Source organism: Carassius auratus, chromosome 22 (assembly GCF_003368295.1).
Source record: "Carassius auratus strain Wakin chromosome 22, ASM336829v1, whole genome shotgun sequence".
In the NCBI taxonomy this organism is placed as follows: Eukaryota; Metazoa; Chordata; class Actinopteri; order Cypriniformes; family Cyprinidae; genus Carassius; species Carassius auratus.
In genome coordinates this window covers 31,821,040-31,840,285 of record NC_039264.1, presented here as the reverse complement: position 1 = coordinate 31,840,285, position 19,246 = coordinate 31,821,040, and the positions used below count along the sequence as shown (strand labels likewise).

General features: G+C 37.0%; 2 protein-coding genes across 6 annotated transcripts in view; one reads left to right on the top strand and one right to left on the bottom strand.

Annotated features, from left to right (window-relative positions):
- The window catches only part of LOC113040581 (uncharacterized), a 10,909-nt gene extending 3,468 nt beyond the window's left edge, over nucleotides 1-7,441 (top strand). Inside the window, exons 5-7 of the mRNA XM_026198884.1 lie at nucleotides 2,691-3,017; nucleotides 7,084-7,194; nucleotides 7,311-7,441. Coding sequence (XP_026054669.1) covers nucleotides 2,691-3,017; nucleotides 7,084-7,194; nucleotides 7,311-7,441 — 569 coding nt within the window. The remainder of the gene's footprint in view (nucleotides 1-2,690; nucleotides 3,018-7,083; nucleotides 7,195-7,310) is intronic.
- Nucleotides 7,180-19,246, bottom strand: LOC113040404 (uncharacterized). 5 transcript variants are annotated; one of them, XR_003275215.1, is made up of 7 exons: nucleotides 18,575-19,245; nucleotides 16,936-17,334; nucleotides 14,865-14,936; nucleotides 14,340-14,436; nucleotides 14,184-14,234; nucleotides 12,634-12,635; nucleotides 11,773-12,530 (listed from the first exon to the last, which is right to left on the bottom strand). XR_003275215.1 is itself a non-coding variant. In XM_026198761.1 (5 exons), exons 1-4 carry the CDS (start codon nucleotides 18,618-18,620, stop codon nucleotides 14,366-14,368), a joined length of 588 nt encoding a protein of 195 aa, XP_026054546.1. In that variant the 5' UTR covers nucleotides 18,621-19,245; the 3' UTR covers nucleotides 12,646-14,234; nucleotides 14,340-14,365. The 5 variants fall into 5 exon arrangements, 2 of the variants coding, with proteins under 2 accessions (XP_026054546.1, XP_026054545.1); XR_003275216.1 differs by lacking the exons at nucleotides 11,773-12,530; nucleotides 12,634-12,635 and adding an exon at nucleotides 7,180-7,434; XR_003275214.1 differs by lacking the exon at nucleotides 12,634-12,635 and having other exon boundaries at nucleotides 11,774-12,546.

Below are 19,246 nucleotides of genomic sequence, written 5' to 3'. Positions count from 1 at the left end.
TAAATGTTTACATTGATGAAACAGAGTTTTGATAGATACTGACCTGCACAAGTAAATTGGATGCATGTGGTATTCTCCAATATAAAGAGCTTATAGTCAAATCAGGCAGTTATTTCTGAAAACTACTGATGTTCTTTATATCAAGCCCAAAACAGTTCATAACCTGTTTTTGCCGTCAGTGCCATTTTTGCCATTTTCACTTTTTGGGGTAATTAACGGCTAACAACACTCAAGGGCTAACAATAAATAAATAAATAAATATGTATATTTGCCAGTAGTATAACAGTGCTGCCAATCAAAAGCAAAATGCAACAGCAACACATTTTGCCAAGGCAGACACTTTTTAAACTTTGTATGCCGTTCTTTCTGAGCGCCATCTAGTGTCTAGTCCGCATCCAGTGTTGTGATACTGCTAAAGCTGTGATCCGATTGGTCGTCACTGCTCTGGTGGGCGTGGCTACTGCAGCTGCTGCACTTCTTCTAGGCAATGACGTCAGATCTGCTAGATTCTTTTATATAGCCTTTTTGCTTTTGACATGTATTTTGAAGTACTTCTCCCCTCTTTGTTTTTTGTTTTGTTTTAATTTCTGCTTGGTTAGTACATTTTGTATAATGACAACATTTGTATATATATGCATGTATATATGTATGTGTATGCTCTTTTTATTAAATAAGATATTGTTGTTTTATTTTTTTGTCAATAAAAAAATTGGCCAAACAGATTCAAAAAAATGTTTAATATGGCATATTTTACATTCAATTTTTTTTTTTTTTTTTTTTTTTTTTGTAAGTGCTAATTACACTGTTTTCTGTGTTTGGATTAAAGCTACATTTATGTTGGCATCAATAGTTTATTTCAAACCAAAAGTGAGAACAGAGTCTGAAAATCTGTCCATAATGAGATCTATGACAAGATACCCAAGTCCAAATGAGATCTCACATTAACATAACTGCTCGAATCTTTTATCTGGAAATAACGAATGCAAATTCAGCACATTATTCATTATAAAAACAAAGCATTAACTACAACAGTATAAAAACATTTGTAACTTACTTAGTGGCCACAAACACAAGCTGACCAGAAGTGCAGCATAAAGCGCTGTCATTGAGCACTGCAACATTATACAATATTATAATGAAAATCTCTAAAATGTGTAATTTATGCAGCGTGTGTGTGGATCCTCTCCATCAGTGAGCACACTAGCTGTCATCACAATATAGAGCACTTATTTAGACTCGCTATGAAGTGACAGACAATAATAGTCTTTGTTTTGAGACAGCGTCTCTATATGTGCATATATACACATGCCAGAACAGGAAGTATTAGTGTCGTAAAATAAATACATAACGTTATTCATAATGCTCAGCTGTGTGAAATAGAGTCTGTAACGCTGTTTTCATTGAAAAGGAAGTCAGATTGTGAGGTTTGCATCAACAGGAGAGGAAATAAAAGACTCTTTACCAACAAACAACTGACACGTGCTTCTGGCATCCAATAATACACAGGTTTTCTACTCTTCAGGTTTAACATTTCTTGAAAATAAGGCAGACCACAGAAGTTTCACTTCACCACAGCTATTGCATTCATGGTATAATGTCCATTCTATGTGCTAGAAAAACAAAACCATGAGCTGTGGTTTTCTATGGGAAAACAGTTATTCAAAAATGTATAATATAACAAAGCACAGGAGAACAAGAGACCAAACAGGAATAATATTCACTTGAATGCATGTGACGCTTGTGCCGCTCAGATTGTGAGTCAAAGTGAAACTCTTACTGGCATCTTTACAGAGTTGTGGTTTGATCTGTTTGCTGGACAAACAGCTTCTGCATTCTGCAAAGAAAAAAAATATATATATAGTGATAGTGTTATACAACATCAGGTCTGCTTCTATGAGAGTGAGATAATTATTTCTAAGAATGACAACCAATGCATGCAAGAAGAGCATGTACATGTGCAATGGATGGGTGTTGGTCAAATATTATTGGTTGAAGTATCACAAGCAACACTATATCGTATTTTAACACTCTCCTGTTGTTCACAAGCTGTCCGTCACAGAAGTGTTCACATATTTAAAGTGCTGTAATCTGAAAATGGTTCAAATGTTTGTTTTGTTCTGCTTGTGGCATTTGGTTGGTAAGTTATAATAATCTTCATTTTAAGACACCGCTTCTTGCTCTTACTTGTTTATTTTAAAATATTGTTTTTGTAAAGTCCTGATTTTGTTATAACAATATTGTTTTGCACTGCTTGTTTACAGTGATTACTGTACTTACTTGGTGAACTATTAGAAACTAGACCAAAATTCCCAAATCTACCAGAAATAGTGTGGCCTTTGTTCTTCATCTGTGTGCAATGGAAGAATTCCTGCCGCTGTTTTGACTCCTCATTTTTTAAGCTCTTTGTGAGATCCCATCTGAGAAAGATACCATATAGTCACATACATCCGGATACTAGTATTAGTGCATTTAGCCTAGCACACAGCACATAGCAATGTTTTGAAGTCCCATTGCAAAAATATAGATTAGGCTTATGAACATCATACATCACATTTTTATTTATTTTTGTATTTAGGTTAGGTGTTATAATGCCAACATGAACTCTTAGTGAAGCAGGACTAAAAAAACAAACAAACAAGCAAAACCGAACTACAAGTGTGAACACTTATTTTGTGATTCTGTTTTGTTAGGTATGTTTGGTGAAACAGATGAAGTGACATCAGTGTCAGTGACGGAGGGAGATTCAGTCACTCTAGAAACTGGTTTTACTGAAATAATGGATGATGATCTGATTCTGTGGAGGTTTGGAACTAAAAACACTTTGATAGCTGAAATCAATGTAACTACAGACCGCTTTACTATATATGATAATGGTCCTGATGGGAGATTCAGAGACAGACTGACAGTGGATCATCAAACCGGATCTCTGACTATCACAGACATCATAAAAAAACACTGTGGACTCTATAAACTACAGAGCAACCGTGTGAGCAAGACATTCAGTCTTGCTGTGTATGGTGAGTTACTGTCACGCTGTCCGTCTCTGTTTTCCTGGGTGTCCCCTAGTGAGCTCACTTCTCCTTAGGCACTTCACCATAGGCACTTTAATTCCGCTAGTCTGGTCATGTCTTCACAGTAATTGCACTCCAATTAAATCGCACAGGTGTTGACAATCCTTAGTCATTAGTCTTCCTATATAGAGCTGTCTTTCTCTGTTGTCTGTATGGAGTCCTTACCCTATGTGTGAGTTGTGCTCGTCTCCCGAGTTTTCCCTTTACCTTCTTGTTCCTCCGAGTTTCATCCAGTTCCCTCTTTTGTTTGGTTTGTCTCTCATGACTGTTTATTTTGTATTTTTCCCTTCTTTAAATAAACCCATACGTGCAATTGGATCCTGCCCTCACCTTGTGTTTTTCCCAAAACCCAACCGTCACAGTTAACATATTACAGGCTAAGATTTAACCTGCTATGCCTCATTGTGATTATATTCTTTCTTGAAGAAACACACAGTTCTATGGTTCTAAGCCCATTTATGAGATAAAAAGTAGAATATATATAGTTGTAAAAAAAGTTAATTTTTATTCTTTATAATGATGTCATTATTTTAATTATTTATGTACAGCTATTTTTAGCTATACAAACAGTTAATTTTCTGTTTGATATTGACAATAGTGTGTCTTAACATATTATTTTAATGTATTATCTTAATTAACACAGGTTTGTAGTGCAAACAGTTTTAGTGTTTACTGCAGGTTGTTATTCTTCTCATTATTTCCCTATAGCTGCTAATGAACCCGGAAGTCTCGCAGAGAGGCTTACCTCCACCTTGAAGAAAAAGGTGGATACAAAAGCATACAAAGGTGTGCTTCTGAAGTGAAACTACTCAGTGTTTCTGAGTACCATTACCAAAAAGTAGTATTTTTCAAGTTTATTTGACTAAGTATACTTATTTTAACTTCAAGTATATTTTTAAGTATACTTTATGTAGTATACAAATATCAGTGTTCTTGTTACGAAGAGAGAGTCAGAAACATTCGGATCCAATTGCAGCATTTATTAAACGAATGGTCAGACAGGCAGAGATCAGGAATGGCATCAGGTGTGTCAGGGATAACCAGAAACAAGCAGAGATCGGGACAGGCAGTAGAGAATCAGAGTAGGAATACACAGTCCAAAGGTCAAACATGGGATTAACAAATGCTCAGAAATGTAGGCAGGGCTAAACAAGACTTTCCAATCTGGTGGAGTGAGTGTGCTGCTTATATATGTGTGTAGTAGCTGAAATGAGGTGCAGGTGTGAGTGAAAGTGACGTGACATTCAGCCAAGTATGGTGACCCATACTCAGAATTTGTGCTCTGCATTTAACCCATCCGAAGTGCGCACACACAGAGCAGTGAACACACACCCGGAGCAGTGGGCAGCCATTTATGTTGCAGTGCCCGGGTAGCAGTTGGGGGTTCAATGCCTTGCTCAAGGGCACCTAAGTCGTGGTATTGAAGGTGGAGAGAGAACTGTAGGCAGTTCTGGAACAGGGGCAGGGACGGTAGGCCAGGTCCGTGTGGAAGTGCAGTGGCCGGGGACCGGGGCAGAGCAGGCAGAACTGGAGCTCTTCCTGGGCCTAACATGGTGATCAGGAGCCCTTGCTGCACCTGACATGGGAAACAGGGGCCCTTCCTGGGCATAACATGGGAAACAGGGGCCCACCATGGGTTTAACTCGGGATCAAGGTTTAACTCAGGAACAGGGACCCGCCGTGGGCTTAACTTGGGAACAAGGGCCCGCCAGGGCAGAGCAGGTAACGTGGGAGTGACGAGACAGAAGCCCACCAGAGCGGAGCAGAGGACCACCACAGCCAAGCAGATGGGACAGAAGCCCACCAGGGCGGAGCAGAGGACCACCACAGCCGAGAAGACAGGACAGAAGCCCACCAGGGTGGAGCAGAGGACCACCACAGCCGAGAAGACAGGACAGAAGCCCACCAGGGTGGAGCAGAGGACCACCACAGCCGAGAAGACGGGACAGAAGCCCGCCAGGGCGGAGCAGTAGACCACCATAGTTGAGCAAATGAGACAGAGCAGGCAGTGGGTTCATGGAGGACCTCTGTGGCCATGACAGGACAGACAGAGAGTTGGTGGATGGCCTCCATAGCCATGACCGGAACAAATGAGAGCTCATAGACGGCCTCCATGGCCCTGGCAGGGTAGGACGAGAGCTCTGGAAGTTTGTGACGAGAGACGTGACGAGGCTCTGGGAGTTCGATTGAATTTGACCTTACTCTGGATGGTCAGAGGTGATTTGACCTAACTCTGGATGGTCAGAGGTGATTTGACCTAACTCTGGATGGTCAGCGGTGATCTGACTAGGCTCTGGTAAAGGGATCTGATCAATGGGGACCTGACTTGACTCTGGGAGGTCAACAGGGAACTGACTTGACTCATGAAGTTTAACTGTTGTTTTACTTGACTGTTGGGTGTTAATGGTGACTTGACCTGACTCTGGACGGTCAACGGTGACCTGACTAGACTCTTGAAAGTCGACGGGGTGGAGTGAGTGTGTTGCTTATATATGTGTGTGTATTAGCTGAAATGAGGTGCAGGTGTGAGTGCAGATGCAGGTGTTTGTGTGCAATCAGTACCAGGAATGAGGCAGGATGGGAAATGGAGTTGAGATTGAGTGAAGTGCCCTCTACTGAAGATCATGGGCACTCCAACTAAAGATCGTGACAGTTCTAAGTACAAACTTTATTACAAAAATTTTGGGACACTGTACAAATTGGGAATAAAAACAGATTGCAGTGATGTGGAAGTTTCAAATTTCAGTATTTTATTAAGAATACAACATAGATGATATGTCAAATGTTTAAACTGAGAAAATATATGATTTTAACGTAAAAAATAAGTTAATTTTAAATTGTTTTAAATAGATTGTTCCAGATTCTCTGAATGTTTGGATGATATTATGCTCTTTTCCAAATAGTAAGTAATAAGTTACAAATCGGTCCTCCAGCTGTTCCTTATATGTACATTTAACTTTTCCGGCTTCTTATTGCTACCTGTCCCAAATTTTCTGGAATGTGTAGCTCTCATGAAATCCAAAATGAGCCAATATTTGACATGACATTTCAAAACGGCACTGTCATCATTTGATACGTTATCTATATTCTATTGTATTCTATATTCTAGTGAACTTTACATCATACTTTAATTATACTTCTATGTCACCATTTAGTTCTTGTGTATATATTTTGTTATATGAATATCTGAACATACAAAACATCCAAAGAAAGAACAGAGTATCTGCTTGTAAACAAAAACATTTTATTCTAGCTTCATGCATTCTTTTTTCAAACATTTTAATGTGGTTAGGTTTCATAAAAAAATAAAGAAATAACATTTTGAACAAAAAGCTGAAAAAAACTCTATGAATTGGATTCAGAATGATAATCAAAATGTAGATGGAATCGATCAACACCCCAAAGCTTGACTGTAATTATTACCTCTTCATCGGTCAACATTTTATTCCATAACATTACAGTTTTGATGCTGTTTCATGTCAGATGATCGTGTTAGAGTACATGTGTTAGTATCATAGACAGTATAAAAACAGGTTAGTATCTGGTGTTTCTTTTTTCTTCATCACTTGTGTTATTTTGGAAATTCTGTGCAGAAGAAGTGTACTAGCGCCCTCTACTGTATAATAATGAAAACATGGATTCTAGGATTATAGCTCAAATATATTTAGACTTTTTGTAAGAATAATTCAAGTATACTTAAATGTAATATTAAGTATATATCTGAAGAGCACATAAAGCTAATTTCTGATAAGTACATAAAAAGTAAACTAAAAGCATACTTTCCTAATTTTAGTTTAAAAGAAGTATACTAATAGCACACTTGAATAAACTTATTTTTCGTAGAGTACACATCACACCAGCAGTCAAGTGATTTTAGTAAATAAGGCTTAATTATTTCATAACTGTTTCAAAATGTTTCCAATCCTGTGTGTTTACTGAAATTGCCTTCAGTGGCAAACTTTTGAACCAGTGCCTTATTGACCTATGTTGTGAATATTTATGTCATGTTCAGCTCGTCTGCCTGTCCGTGCCATCAGCAGAAACTCTCGGTCTTCATCATCATCTTCATCTTCATCAGAATATGAACAGCTCAACTTCACTAAATTCTGTCAGGCACGTGCAGGTAAACCAGCCGTGATATTAATGTTTTTTAACACAATTTTGAGATTGTTACAGAGAATAAACCATCTTGTTAAAAATGACAGCACTATCATTACTTCTTTTTTTTTACACCCCCAGAAGTCTGTGTCCAGTGTTGTGATACAGTTGAAGCTGTGATCCGATTGGTCGTCACTGCTTTGATGGGCGTGGCTGCTGCAGCTGCTGTTGTTGTTTTGGTCAATGACATCAGATCTTACAAAAACTGTTAAAGTTGAAAACAGAACAGAAATCCATTAATATTGTGACATTTCTTAGTTTAAATAGGTTTCATCTGCTAAAATAAAAATGACCAGTGTTTTCTTCTGAACTGTATCAAAGGTTTCCAGTACATTTGTGGCCATCAGGTGAATATTATTTAACATTTCAGTTTAAACTGTATTGAGTGTCAATTACACTGTTTTTCCCGATAAACAAAATCATACACTATCAGACATTAATGTGGTTCACAAAACAATATGCTTTCTAAAATCCACTCAAAATATCAGACATCTGGTCTCCTCCATCTGAATGGATTCATAGTCTAAGAATAAAAAAAAAATTGGAGTCTGTGACCATCATACATGACTCACTTTTCTATGAAATAGGTCAAATCAAATCTATAGACTGGCTCTGCCTTCAGCATCTAGTGTCAGCTTCTCCAGACTGCAGACTGGGGCAAAATCTGAGCAAATCTCATGTACTTCATTCTAGACTATAGTGACTATAGAAAACTGAATGGAAACATAGGAAAATCAACTAAACACTGTGTCATATCAGACTGTTCAAAGGTAGAGGGAGAGGGCTTTGGCAATGGTTCAGCATGGTATCTTATGCACAGTAGTCCGAGGCAATGCTGCCGGATTCAGAGATAGAGGCGAAGAAAAGGGTCTGACAGGATAGCACCAGAAGTGAGGACTGAGGTGCATCTGGAGGGAAGGAAGAGAAAAATGAAGCCAAAAAGGGGTGGAGCCAAAGAGAAGAAGGAGCCAGGTGGAGCCTTAAAAGGGTCATGAAATTAGAAATCGAAATTCCCTTGATCTTTTGACATATATGGGCTCACTGTATCATAAAAGCAAGTTTTAGAACTCAATACATTCTTGTTAGTCTAAAAACAGCTTATATTGAAGCCAGTCTGCTAAAACAACGTTTGTGGAATGTAGGACTCTATGATGTAATAGTGTGCTTAAACACCGCCTCCACAGAAGATGATCAATGCCTGCTACTACGCCATCACTGCCTGTTTAGCCCCGCCCACCGATTCACGCACATAGTGTAAATAGATCGCAGATCTACACTTACCTAAAGGATTATTAGGAACACCTGTTCAATTTCTTATTAATGCAATTATCTAATCAACCAATCTCATGGCAGTTGCTTCAATGCATTTAGGGATGTGGTCCTGTTCAACACAATCTCCTGAACTCTAATGATTATTCTGTGTCATTCCTAATCGTTTACTCAGTCATTCAAAAAAATGTGTTTAATAACAAAAGTGAAAGCTGGATGTTTTTTTTTTTAATGCACATATGAACTGGAATATAAACATGCTTAATCTCTGTATTTTAATTTATTTATTTGCCCCAAAATTTAGAAATTTAGTAAATAAAATGCACTATATAATTAAAATAAATTAAAAAACGTCTTTAATCATAAACTGCATTGTGGTGCACTTGAAAATAATTTTGAATCAAATGTGTATAGGTCAAGTTTTGAAATCTACAACCTTGTCGTACTTTAACAATGTTTTGCTTATTTTCTAAAAACTTATAACAATTACAATGTTTTGTAGTTTAATAACAAATGGCTATATCAAAACATACAGTAATTTGTTTATTTTCATTCCAAAAATAAAAGTAGATTGCTTTTGCTGAATAAAGACTTCAACTGATTCTGTGTTAAGAGTTTTATTGACAGATGAGGTGAAGGAATTACATAAATGACATTTACTACACACCTGTATAAACATAAAATACATGTTTAAAAAAAAAATAACAGGTGAAAGCTACACAAGGGTTTACTTGTATATGTGTTTAGGGACAGGCCTACTGATTCACATAAGCAAGCACATGTTATAGGATTTCTGTTGTAAGTAAATTATTAAATACATTATTAAAGTAAATTCCTATATGAACAACAAATGGCAAACAGAGATTTAAACACCATGAACAAATTTAAATAAATCAGTCTAAATGTTGGGAGAAGAAACATGTTTCCAAATCAATGGGACCAGATTTTTTATACCCATTGCAGAATAAGCCATTCAAGAATGACCCACGTGTTTTTAATATTAGTAGAATATCCACAAACATGATCTTTTTTTACAAAGCCCTTTATCCATGAAACGTGTTTTATTAGGTTGTGCTTGGTTTGATTACCTTTGATTTATCTTGATTTCAAAAGTGTGGATTTCAGGAACAAATTGTAGTAAAACTTTAAACAATACTGGTTAAACAATACAACATTTGTATCAAATAGCAAGCTTTACAATTTTTTTTTTTTTTTTGCATATGATTTGTTTAATTATTACACTAAAGTACACACATTACTTACTAGAACCAGGAAGTATGACCATATTAGCCCGGTCCTGTCCACACTGCACTGGCTCCCTATCAAACATCGTATATATTTTAAAATATTGCTTATTACTTATAAAGCCCTGAATGGTTTAGCACCTCAGTATTTGAATGAGCTCCTTTTACATTATACTCCTCTACGTCCACTACGTTCTCAAAACTCAGGCAATTTGATAATACCTAGAATATCAAAATCAACTGCGGGCGGCAGATCCTTTTCCTATTTGGCGCCTAAACTCTGGAATAACCTACCTAACATTGTTCGGGAGGCAGACACACTCTTGCAGTTTAAATCTAGATTAAAGACCCATCTCTTTAACCTGGCATACACATAACATACTAATATGCTTTTAATATCCAAATCCGTTAAAGGATTTTTAGGCTGCATTAATTAGGTAAACTGGAACCGGAAACACTTCACATAACACCGTACTTTCTACATCATTAGAAGAATGGCATCTACGCCAATATTTGTCTGTTTCTCTCTTGTTCCGAGGTCACCGTGGCCACCAGATCCAGTCTGTGTCCAGATCAGAGGGTCACTGCAGTCACCCGGATCCAGTACGTATCCAGACCAGATGGTGGATCAGCACCTAGAAAGGACCTCTACATCCCTGAAAGACAGTGGAGACCAGGACAACTAGAGCCCCAGATACAGATCCCCTGTAAAGACCTTGTCTCAGAGGAGCACCAGGACAAGACCACAGGAAACAGATGATTCTTCTGCACAATCTGACTTTGCTGCAGCCTGGAATTGAACTACTGGTTTCGTCTGGTCAGAGGAGAACTGGCCCCCCAACTGAGCCTGGTTTCTCCCAAGGTTTTTTTCTCCATTCTGTCACCGATGGAGTTTCGGTTCCTTGCCGCTGTCGCCTCTGGCTTGCTTAGTTGGGGTCACTTCATCTACAGCGATATCATTGACTTGATTGCAAATAAAAACAGACACTATTTTCAACTGAACAGAGATGACATCACTGAATTCAATGATGAACTGCCTTTAACTATCATTTTGCATTATTGAGACACTCTTTTCCAAATGAATGTTGTTCAGTGCTTTGACGCAATGTATTTTGTTTAAAGCACTATATAAATAAAGGTGATTGATTGATTGTTTGACATAGGAAAAAAAAAATAAGAGGCAGAAGTGCAAGTATCAAACTCTGCTGATTTGTAACAGATATATTAATTGCAAACAAACAGCTTCATAAACTGCAGGCTTTGTCATGTGATCCACTTGACACCTTTTTTAAGGAGAAAAAAAAAGTTTGTGACACCATTCACAACCTCAAACGACATACTTATCAAATGAGATGTTTTTAATAGCAACAGAGGAATGTGATTAAATGTTTAACAGCTGCTGGTCCATTTACTTGTAGCGTATTCTAACGATGGGCAGATGCCTCTGGCAAATAAGCAAACAATTAATAACATTTAGTGCACAAACGAACAATTATATTCTACGTTTGCTTATCTTCATTCAAAGCTGAAACGTAATTGTTGACCAGTTTATGTGATCCGGTGACAAAGTACTAATATTTTCAGGGTCGCTTTAACGCCAAACAGGAAACTCATGAATATTCACGTATGCTCCGCCCAGCGTCGCCGAAAATCTCAGAAACCGAATATTTCAGAACACCGGCCGTACGCTCTTCTTTGTCAACCGCGCTGCGCTGTCGCACTGTTTTCATTCAAACCAAAACGTAAATACCAAAACACATAAACAATGCATCCTTGTCGCGCGACTCCATACGCCATCTGCGTACAGCTCAGATTTGCCAAAATGGCGCTACGGTGTTTTGGAGAGACACAGAGGAGGTGGACTGTTGAAGTCGTTATTTTTGTTTTCTTCGTGTACAAAAAGTATTCTCGTCGCTTCATAACAAGCACTGGAGGCAGTTGGACTATTCTGACGATGCTTTTCATACTTTTCTGGACCTTGAGAGTGTTACTTACTTGGCAGTCTATGGGACACTCTCAAGCCCTCCGGTTTTCATCCAAAATATCTTAAATTGTGTTTCGAAGATGAACAATAGTGACAATAGTTTTACGGGTTTGGAACGACATGGGGTAAGTGATTAATGCCACGATTTTGGGGTGGTTATATCCCCATATAATCAGGAGGGAGATTTTTACAGCTCTTATTTGGTCTACACGTGAATTGTTGTTTACAGCATTTAAACAGTTTTCACAGACAGTATTATATACTATTATATGGGTAGTGTAGTACTTCATGTGGAATATATCTATGTAAAATTAGTGGTTCTCTTATACAGAATAGCTTAATATATGTTTCTCCTCAAAAAGCAACTTTGTGCTATGTAAGTTTCATAGTTGGCTAATACATAGTACAGAGATGCAAATAAAAGCTAATAAAAATAATTTCGATAGCATTTTAACAACATTTACACAGTCTAGATATGTCCATTTTCCTAATAATCACAAGGTATTGGCTGTATAATTTCAGAAACAGTGTTACAGTCAGATTATTTGTAAATAGATACCGAGGTACAAAGAAAAAAACATTTCCATTTCGGTAGGTATTACAGCGACTGCCTCCACCTCGTGGTTGCAGAAACACTCAAACAGCCACTCCAGGAACATTCAAATTTTATAGTAAAAGTAAATAGTAATTTGTACTTTTAATGAACATTTTACAAGATTTGGTTCACTGTTCTTCCCCACTAAATTGCTCTCCTTATATTTGAGTCTGAGGGGGCCCAGTTCTTGTTACAATCTTGTCAAATCGCTCGACCTTTGTCGTTCTGTAAGAAAACAAGTAATCACAGAAAACAAAGAGAAATAAATAAACAATGTTTACAGTGTATTTATTTGTTTTAAAAAATCATCACATCTGTCATCAAGTTAACAAGATTTCCAGTTAAAGGGAACCCAGAGTATTAAGGCTTCTGTGGCTTAATATAATAGACATGATGTGTCTGAAAGGTGTAGTAAAAAACCCATGAAAGACTTGCATTATTTAAAAAAATCCACATTGTTTTATACATATGTTGGGTCGACATTATTTTAATGATGTGAAATGGCTACATGGAGACATAATTTACGTTATATTAAAGGAATAGTTCACCCAAAAATGAAAATTACTCCATGATTTACTAATCCTCAAGCCTCATATATGACATTTTTCTTTCAGACGAATACAATCAGAGTTATATTTAAAAACATCCTGGCTCTTCCAAGCTTTATAATGGGAGTGGATGGTAGCCCAGAATTTAATGTCCAAAAGAACTGAACCAATCCATTATAAAAGAAGTCCACACAGCTCCGAGAGGGGTTAATAAAGCCCTCTGAAGCGGCACAATGCATTTTTTAAGAACAATATCCATATTTACAACTTAAACCTTTGTCTTTAGCCTCCGCTACCTGTCGTGCGCACGTTCACGAGAGTGTTGTCCACCGGATGACGTAGGATGTGGGCAAACGCAATGACGAATACGCGAGTGACAGAGGAGAAAGCAAAACAAAACAAAGATTTGTTAAGACAAATGTCTGAGATTTCAGCATAAGCCAATATAACGTATATATTATTATTTATGACATTTTATATTAACTAACATGGAGAGGCTTTTTCTTAGCGTATGATAAATGCATAAAATAAGACAAAATAAAAATAAACTGTTTTTTTTTTTAAGTAAATCAAATTCATAATTCCAAGTGACTATTTATAACTACAAGTGATAAAAATAGCTATTATTTATAATAATAATAATAATAATTTATAATAATAAACCTTTAATCAAGATTTTACTCTAAAATATAATCATATAATAATAAATCAGGCGTCGGCAACCTTTTCGGCATGACGTGCCAACTTTAACATTAAACTGACGCTTTGCACTTTGATTCTGTGAACAGTAAACCCCGCCTACTTTGATTTGATTGGCCATCTCAGTCATTTTGACATTGACGAGCGCTGTTAGACCGCTGAGGATTTGATCTGAAGCGCCAAGTATGTGCAGCGACTAGCACAACTTAATTCTCACACTTTAATAGTTTTTATAGTTCCTATCAGTTCCTTTGTGACTATGAGAAGTTATTACCTCAGAATGTACGTCAGTATGCAGTTTTCGCTATCGCTCGCGTGCCAGCGTTCATCCCTCTGCGTGCCACTGTTGGCACACGTGCTGTAGGTTGCCGACCCCTGGCCTACATCATCTGATGGATGCTACTTCAGAGATTAACGTTTATAAAAGTTGTAAATATGGATATTTTTCTTACAAAAATGCATCGCTTCACTTCGGAAGGCATTTATTAATCCGTATACCTTCATTTTAGCTACATTTAAATAAAATGTTGAAAGTTAGTCAACTAAATTTGTTCATTTAAATATAGCTAAAATAAAATGATTTCAAGTTCAATGTACAATAACGCAGTGTCTTACCTCACAATGGGACTTTCAGCAGCTGCTCAGACTTGTTTTTATCAATGTTTTCTGTAAAAAAAAAAAAAAAAAGAAAAACACACAGACAATTAAACACTCATTTTGCTTAATAAAGATGGTTTTTCTGTCAAATTCTTATCTGTAGGTGATACTTGCCCTTGCTAGATCTCCTGCAACGATAGTTAATCACACCAAGAATAGCAGCTGTAGCTAGCAGCAACACATATTCCAGCTATAAGACCCAAAGACAGACCTGAATTAAGAAAAGAGACATTAGTGTGAGTGAATCTGACAGTCTGTTGTACAGTATTCACTGGATATATTCTCTTTATGGAGCCTCTCAAAGATCCTATAGAGATCTGAAAGACTAATTCCTCTGTTAAAATTTCTGAGATTATTGCTTATTAAATACATTGCTAAATCTTTTGATTGATATATTTCAAATAAGATATTTAAGATTACAGTCAGTTAAAAATAAATAACATTATATATAAAATAACAGTTATAATACTAACAATAAAATCATTGCTGACAATGCTGAATATTACTGACAGAGATCAATTTGGGAGGAATATGTTGGAGGCGGTCACTCTTTAGAACAATGTGCCTTTATAAATGAACTAGTATTTGTTCTGTGATCTATTGTACATAAATAAAGGAGGAAGGGAGGAAAAAACATACTGCTTTCATGCTCTTGTTCCTTGTCCCCATTGTATGATACTTTGTTGGGTTTGTCAGTTCTAGAGAGAGAGGCTGGAAAACACAATGGAATGATAATGAATAAATAATAATAAAAAAAACACAGTTATTTTATTTAGTATTATTTTTAATTTATTTATTTTTCTAAAGCCATTTATATTTATTTGTAGCTGCCAGAAAACCTTTCTAAACAAGGAACAAACCACCTACAGTGTCCTGTTTCTAATATCAGCTGTTATTGTGGAATAATTAACATCATAAGTGATCAATTCTAATTTTATTTCTGATAAAAGGTCTTAGAGGACCAAATTATGATATTTTTAATATAGGGCTGCACGATTAATCGCATGCGATTGTCATGTGTGTTTCATCAGTAAAGATGGTTCTGTGATTAGCGGTAAATGTCCATCAGCTGCTTTCAAATGGAGCCGCACCTAATATACAGAGCCGTAGATCGTTGACAAGCTACGCAATATCGCGTTCATAACCGCATGCGATTAATCTGCGATTATGAACGTGATATTGCACAGCTTGTCAGTGAATTACGGCTTCCCATCACACTAGATGTGGACTGACATTGCTCAGAAGTCAGATGTTGGTTGAAAGTGAAAACCCAACCTCTGTTTGGTGTCAAACTCTAGCGTAACTACTCCAAAAACATGACAATCTTCACTTATTATAAACAAGATTTATTTCTGTCATAAATGTAAAAAAGTTCTTATTGAGATTAACAGAGATGTTGATGGTTTATTGAAAATTATAGTTTAGTTTGATGTCACCATTATGCTGATCAGTACTTAGGAAGTATGACTCTTTTCAGTGTTAGCGTTCATTTAGCTGCTGTAATTATACCTGTTACAGCAAAACATTGAGAAAAAGATGTCATTCGTTAATGTTGGCTACTGGCTGATATTAAAGATGTCTTAATGTAACAATCTGATCAACTGATTTTACCAGGAGTCTGTTCTACGCTATTAATTTAATATTAGTGACTATAGCAGATGTGTTGCAATACACAGGGTCCTGACAATTTATGTCATTTTATTTTTATCTGATCTTTTTAAACTACATTGTTTTAGAATCACTTCAAACCATAGGATGCTTAGACATACAGAGACCTTAAGAATTAGTGTAAGAATCTCAACAATGGTGACATGCTTCATGCCGCAATGCATTCTGGGTGCTACGGATGAGTTTTGCATGATGTACCCAGAATACATTGCAGCATAAAGCATGTCACCATTGTTGAGATTCATACACTGAATCTTGATGTTTGTGTGACAAATTTCTTTCAATCTTTGAAATTATCTGCTTTAAATTCAACTGGGTGTCAGGCTGTTGACCATTGAGTCACTTTAATAAATAATACTTAACTAACATCACACAGTAGCTTGGGTGAAAACAAGTAATCAGACATATCAATCATCAGCAAGCAAACAGCACCATTGAACCACATATTCGTTTGCTGTTTTAGCCACAATAAAGATGACAGCAGCTAAAAAACAACACCGACAAGTCAAGTGTCAAATTGCACAACTAAAGCCAACACTTACCAGCATTATGGTGACATCAAACCAAGCTATTACTTTTAAACAGACATCAACATCCACATCTAAACATCCACTTAAATCTTAATTAGAATGTTATGGAATAATGTTCTAATAATGTTATTGATAAACATTTGTAGAATGTTTTTAGAGAACGTTATCCTATCTTTTGAGAGAACGTTCTGGGAACAAAAATAAAACTACCCGCTAAAAACATTGTTAGAACAATCCATGGGAATGTTCTTAGAACATTTTAGAACAAAGAAAATTCTAGCTGGGAAGTGCCGCTCCATTTGAAACCAGGTGGTGGACATTTACTGCTAATCACAGAACCGGCTTTACTGACAAAGACACGCATGACAATCGCATGCGATTAATCGTGCAGCCCTATTTTAATACCATCTAAATGTCCACATTCAAGTAATTGCTGAGTTATTTGTTTGTAAAATGCAGCTTGTGAGTGAATGGACCCCTGAATGACTGAATAACCACTGAATTATACTCACCAGTGACAGAAACACTTAAAGTTTTTATGGTTTCGCCGATGTTGCTCATTTTTCTGGTGATTTTTGTGCCGTCACACTTGCTGTTTCGATTCAAGCTTTGGCTGGTTCCCGTGCTCTTGCTTTGGATGAAATTTGCTTCATAACGTCCAGCGTGTTGAGATGTGATATCTGTGATGATCAGAGATCCAGTCTCATAGTCCACATCCAGTCTGTCTCTGAATATCCCTCCTTCACCATAATACAGACAACTCTTACTGGGATCTCCATTGATCAGAGCTATCAGAGTATAATACCACAGCATCTTGTCACGTTGTTGTTTGGTAACACCTGTGCTTAGAGTCACATTGTGTCCCTCCATCACTGACAGCAAGTTCAATCCAGATGTGTCAGCAACCAGACCTGGAGACAGTGACAAACTATATTTTTGACTTTCTTAACTTTAACCGTTTGTTGTTTAAATGGCAAAAGATGATTTCGGCGAATATAATCACAGAAGATGGGATTTACTGTTCTACATTTTTCATGGGGAAAAGAAAATGTGAGGTAGGATAATCGCAGATAAACATTTAATACATTAACTACTTGAACACTTTATCATCTGTTTAGTCAACCATTGAAGGTCATATTAGTGAAGTGAAACTGAAGCTGGAATCATTTCTTTGAATATCAAAGCAAAACTTTCGTTTTCTGTTTGACTCTTATGTTTAGAGTGTACACTCAATTGGTGAGTTAAGTTGAAAGTGACAGTGAAACTGACAGTGAATACAGCCAAGTATGGTGACCCATACTCAGAATTCGAATACGATCCGAGCAGCAACATTCCGCTCCCCAGACAGCAAGCAGTTTCGGCCCAGATCCAGCCCACATCTGGCCCGTGTGAAATCCATGTTGGCCAGATGTGGGCCGGATCTGGGCCAAAACTGCTTGCTGTCTGGGTGTCTCCAAACGCCAAACATTTTTAATAAAGCATTCTATTTACAGACAAGCAGGTTATGGGAGGAAAATGCTTAACGCGTAATTAAACGCGTTGCGTTTGTATTCTGTCATCATATCTTCTTGTCTCTGAGTAGAATGCTTTAATAATAATTTGTTTACAGAGTTTGGTCTTTTTAAAACATTTTTAATGTATAAAGCCACGTACTTTCACATTAAGTGTTTAAAAATGTCCCTAATTCTTTTGTGAATTCGATTGGTCTAGAAGATTAAACTTGCAGCAGCTAACATCTCGTGATTCAATAAATCAGACATAGTGAGACAAGTTAACAATTAAACACCTGCTTTATAATAAAGGCTTTGTAAAACTGCACAGCGTTTTTGGCTTTTTAAACAACTCTGTCTTACACCAACTTCGCACACATTTCCTTTCATGAATGTCTATGAAAGACGATCGAACCAATCAGAGTAGGTGTGGGGCGGGGCTACACGTGCAACCCCGCCCCAGGTGCAGCCCCGCTTCGATCTGCAGGCTGCAGCCGGGTGTACTTGCAATCAGTCCTTACTTGGAGTTAGATCGCTCTATTTAAATTTAGATTTTATACTAACCTATATACAGTGTAGAAAGAGACAGAGAGAGAGAGAGAGATTGCCAGAGACATTTATTTAAGAAAATATCACATGCAATTTAATTCAAATGACTTACCATCAACAAGAAAAACAAACAAAGTGAGCACAAGGTAGCCTCCCATGATTGCAGTTGATGTTCCCCTGATCGATCAGTTAAATCTGTAATAACAAAAAAGAAACGTAATTAAAAAGGGAGAAGTTATGCTGGTGCCGTTGTTGCTGTATAAAGAAAGCGATAGTAACTTGCTGTTATTGTAGGTATGTAAGATGAGGGAGGAGAGAGGAGGAGGGTGTTTATCGTGTTTTTATTATATTAGTTTTCTGTTCGTCAACTCATAGTAATAAGCAAGTTAAATATCTACAATGCAATTTTGTTATCGCTGCTGAAAGCTATCATACACCTGCTCGTATGCCGGTTTTAGCTTGTGCAACTATTGTCAGCTTTTAACGTTTGAGCATTTATCAGCTGGTTATTCAGGGAGACCATCGCCAGCCTAAACCTGTAGATCAATTTATTAATGATATTACGTATGAAACAGAGGCTAAATCCATAAAGAGTTTCATTTCCATTTCGAGGCTCGTTTCTCAAAAAATCACGTAATCTACGGCTAAGTTTACTTTCGTTTTGTTTAAATGCCTTGAAGGCGAAGAACCTTTTCCGCCACCGCTATGGTTGCACAATACAGACGATATTTTGTTTTTTTAAACCACATTAAATTCAAACACGCCCATAAGAAAATGTTCTTTC

Coding starts and splice junctions, on each gene's coding strand:
- LOC113040404 (XM_026198760.1), bottom strand. CDS start 18,620: ATGGGAGGCTACCTTGTGCTCACTTTGTTTGTTTTTCTTGTTGATG. Junction 17,335..18,574: donor GTTTGTTTTTCTTGTTGATG/GTAAGTCATTTG, acceptor CACTGTCTCCAG/GTCTGGTTGCTGACACATCT. Junction 14,937..16,935: donor TTTAAGTGTTTCTGTCACTG/GTGAGTATAATT, acceptor TGTGTTTTCCAG/CCTCTCTCTCTAGAACTGAC.